The following is a 1,895-nucleotide window of genomic DNA, read 5'->3' on the forward strand; positions in this document are numbered from 1 at the left end:
AGGGCGCTGGCGCGCCTCCTCCCCCTGGGAGCGGTCAGCCTGACCCTGGGCAGCACCCTGCTGCCCATCGGCCTGGGGGTGCTCATCCGATACCGGCACCCCCGCGCCGCCGACCTCCTGGTTAAGGTAGGCACGACCCCGGGGATGGGGGTGGTGGTGGGGTCTCCGATGGTAGTAACCTTTACGATCCCTCCGAACCGATGGGAGCTTCACACGGGCATATTCTCTGCGATTTAGGTGGGATGTATGGATGTGTAGGCTTGACGTTAAAAGGTGGGATGGAGACGGAAAGTGAGGGGAAGGGCAAGTTACCCAGCGCACGGTGCTGCACTCTGGGAGGCAGCCCGGGCCCTGGCGCAGAGGCGTTCCGTGGTATCCTGCTCTCTCCCTGCTCCCGCTGCACGCAGGGCGAGTGAAACCAGCCTGCAGGCGCAGTGACACCTCCTTAAAATAAGCAAACAAATTAGCTTAATCACAGAAGGAAAAGTGAAGCACAAGTCCTGGCTTTCTAGTTTCCCAGCATGTCACCCCAAAGCAAAATGGTGGAGGGCGACCTCAGCCCCTTCCTTTCCCGGGATATGGTCAAACACCACCAAAGTCCCAAGGTGGGAGCAAACCTGGGAAGGTTTCACAACGACAATTTGCGATTTAGACTCTCTATCAAGCCTCTACCTGCTATGCTTATCCTTTCAAACTAATAACCCCCGTGTTGTTTATCGATGTCTGTATCTGTTGCCAGATTTCCCTCTGGTCCCTCTTGGTGACTCTGGTGATCCTGTTCATCCTGACTGGGACCATGTTGGGCCCAGATCTGATGGCACATATTCCTGCGTCTGTCTACGCCATTGCGGTGCTGATGCCTCTAGCGGGGTATGCCTTGGGATACGGCTTAGCCACCGTCTTTAAAATGCCCCCGCACTGCAGGAGAACAGTGTCTTTGGAAACAGGGTGCCAAAACGTCCAGCTCTGCACCGCCATCCTAAAACTCACCTTCCCCCCAGAGCTCATAGGGAGCATGTACATGTTTCCCTTGCTTTACGCGCTTTTTCAGTCGGCAGAAGCGGGACTCTTTGTGCTGGCGTACAAGATGTATGGGAGAGACAGCTACAAACAAGATACGCTCGGTGAAGAGGAAGACACAGATATTTCCTACAAGAAACTGAAGGAAGAGGAGGTGGCCGATACTTCGTACGGCACAGTGACCACAGAGGAGCACAACTCCATTCAGATGGAGCCGACGCAGACGGCGCTGTAGGCGAGATAAGGAGGTGACACCCGGGGATGTGTATGTGTGTTGTGCTTGCGACCAGGCTGGGGTCGTGCTCGCCGCTGCGCAAGCAGAGCTGCCCGGCCTCCCATCATTTCTCCAGCCGCTCCCATTGTGCAAGGTGATGTGTGTTGATTACCGTCACAGTATTTCCTCAAAAATACATATAAAAAAAAAAAAGAAAAAAAACAAAAACAAAGGAAAAAGTATCACCATGACGCAAATAACCGTACATCTTCACGCAAGGAGGCTGCTGCCCGCTGGAGTGCCGCAGGAATGGGCAGGAGGAAGGAGACGAGCGTTTTGCAGAGGTGAAGCCAACACGGACAAACGGGCAGACCGCCTCGCGTGTGCGTTACCTCCGTGCCTCCCACCCGCTGTAAAAGCATTGTGCTCGTTGTTCTCACCACAAATACATGGCGAAGCCGAACCAAACCCGTGTTCCCCGCTGATTAATCCCGCGGAGGGGGGAGGGCAATTAAGGGCCGCGCTGTCTGGTTCACCAGGGGAGCTGTGCTGAGGGTGGTGGGGTGGGGGATGCCCTGCCCGAGGCCCCGCACCCGGCGGGGATGGGAAGGGGCTGTCAAGGCCGGCGCCCGTCGGGGGCGAGGGAAGGCCGGCCCCGGTC

At 56.6% G+C, this 1,895-nt stretch overlaps 1 protein-coding gene across 1 annotated transcript in view; it reads left to right on the forward strand.

The window, feature by feature from the left end:
* SLC10A4 (solute carrier family 10, member 4) overlaps positions 1–1,255 on the forward strand; it is a 4,436-nt gene extending 3,181 nt beyond the window's left edge. The window contains exons 3-4 of the mRNA XM_009885019.1: positions 3–126; positions 740–1,255. Of these exons, the coding sequence (XP_009883321.1) occupies positions 3–126; positions 740–1,255 (640 nt within the window). The remainder of the gene's footprint in view (positions 1–2; positions 127–739) is intronic.
* The last annotated feature ends 640 nt before the right edge of the window (positions 1,256–1,895 follow it).

This window comes from Charadrius vociferus, unplaced genomic scaffold (assembly GCF_000708025.1).
Source record: "Charadrius vociferus isolate BGI_N301 unplaced genomic scaffold, ASM70802v2 scaffold134, whole genome shotgun sequence".
Lineage (NCBI taxonomy): Eukaryota > Metazoa > Chordata > Aves > Charadriiformes > Charadriidae > Charadrius > Charadrius vociferus.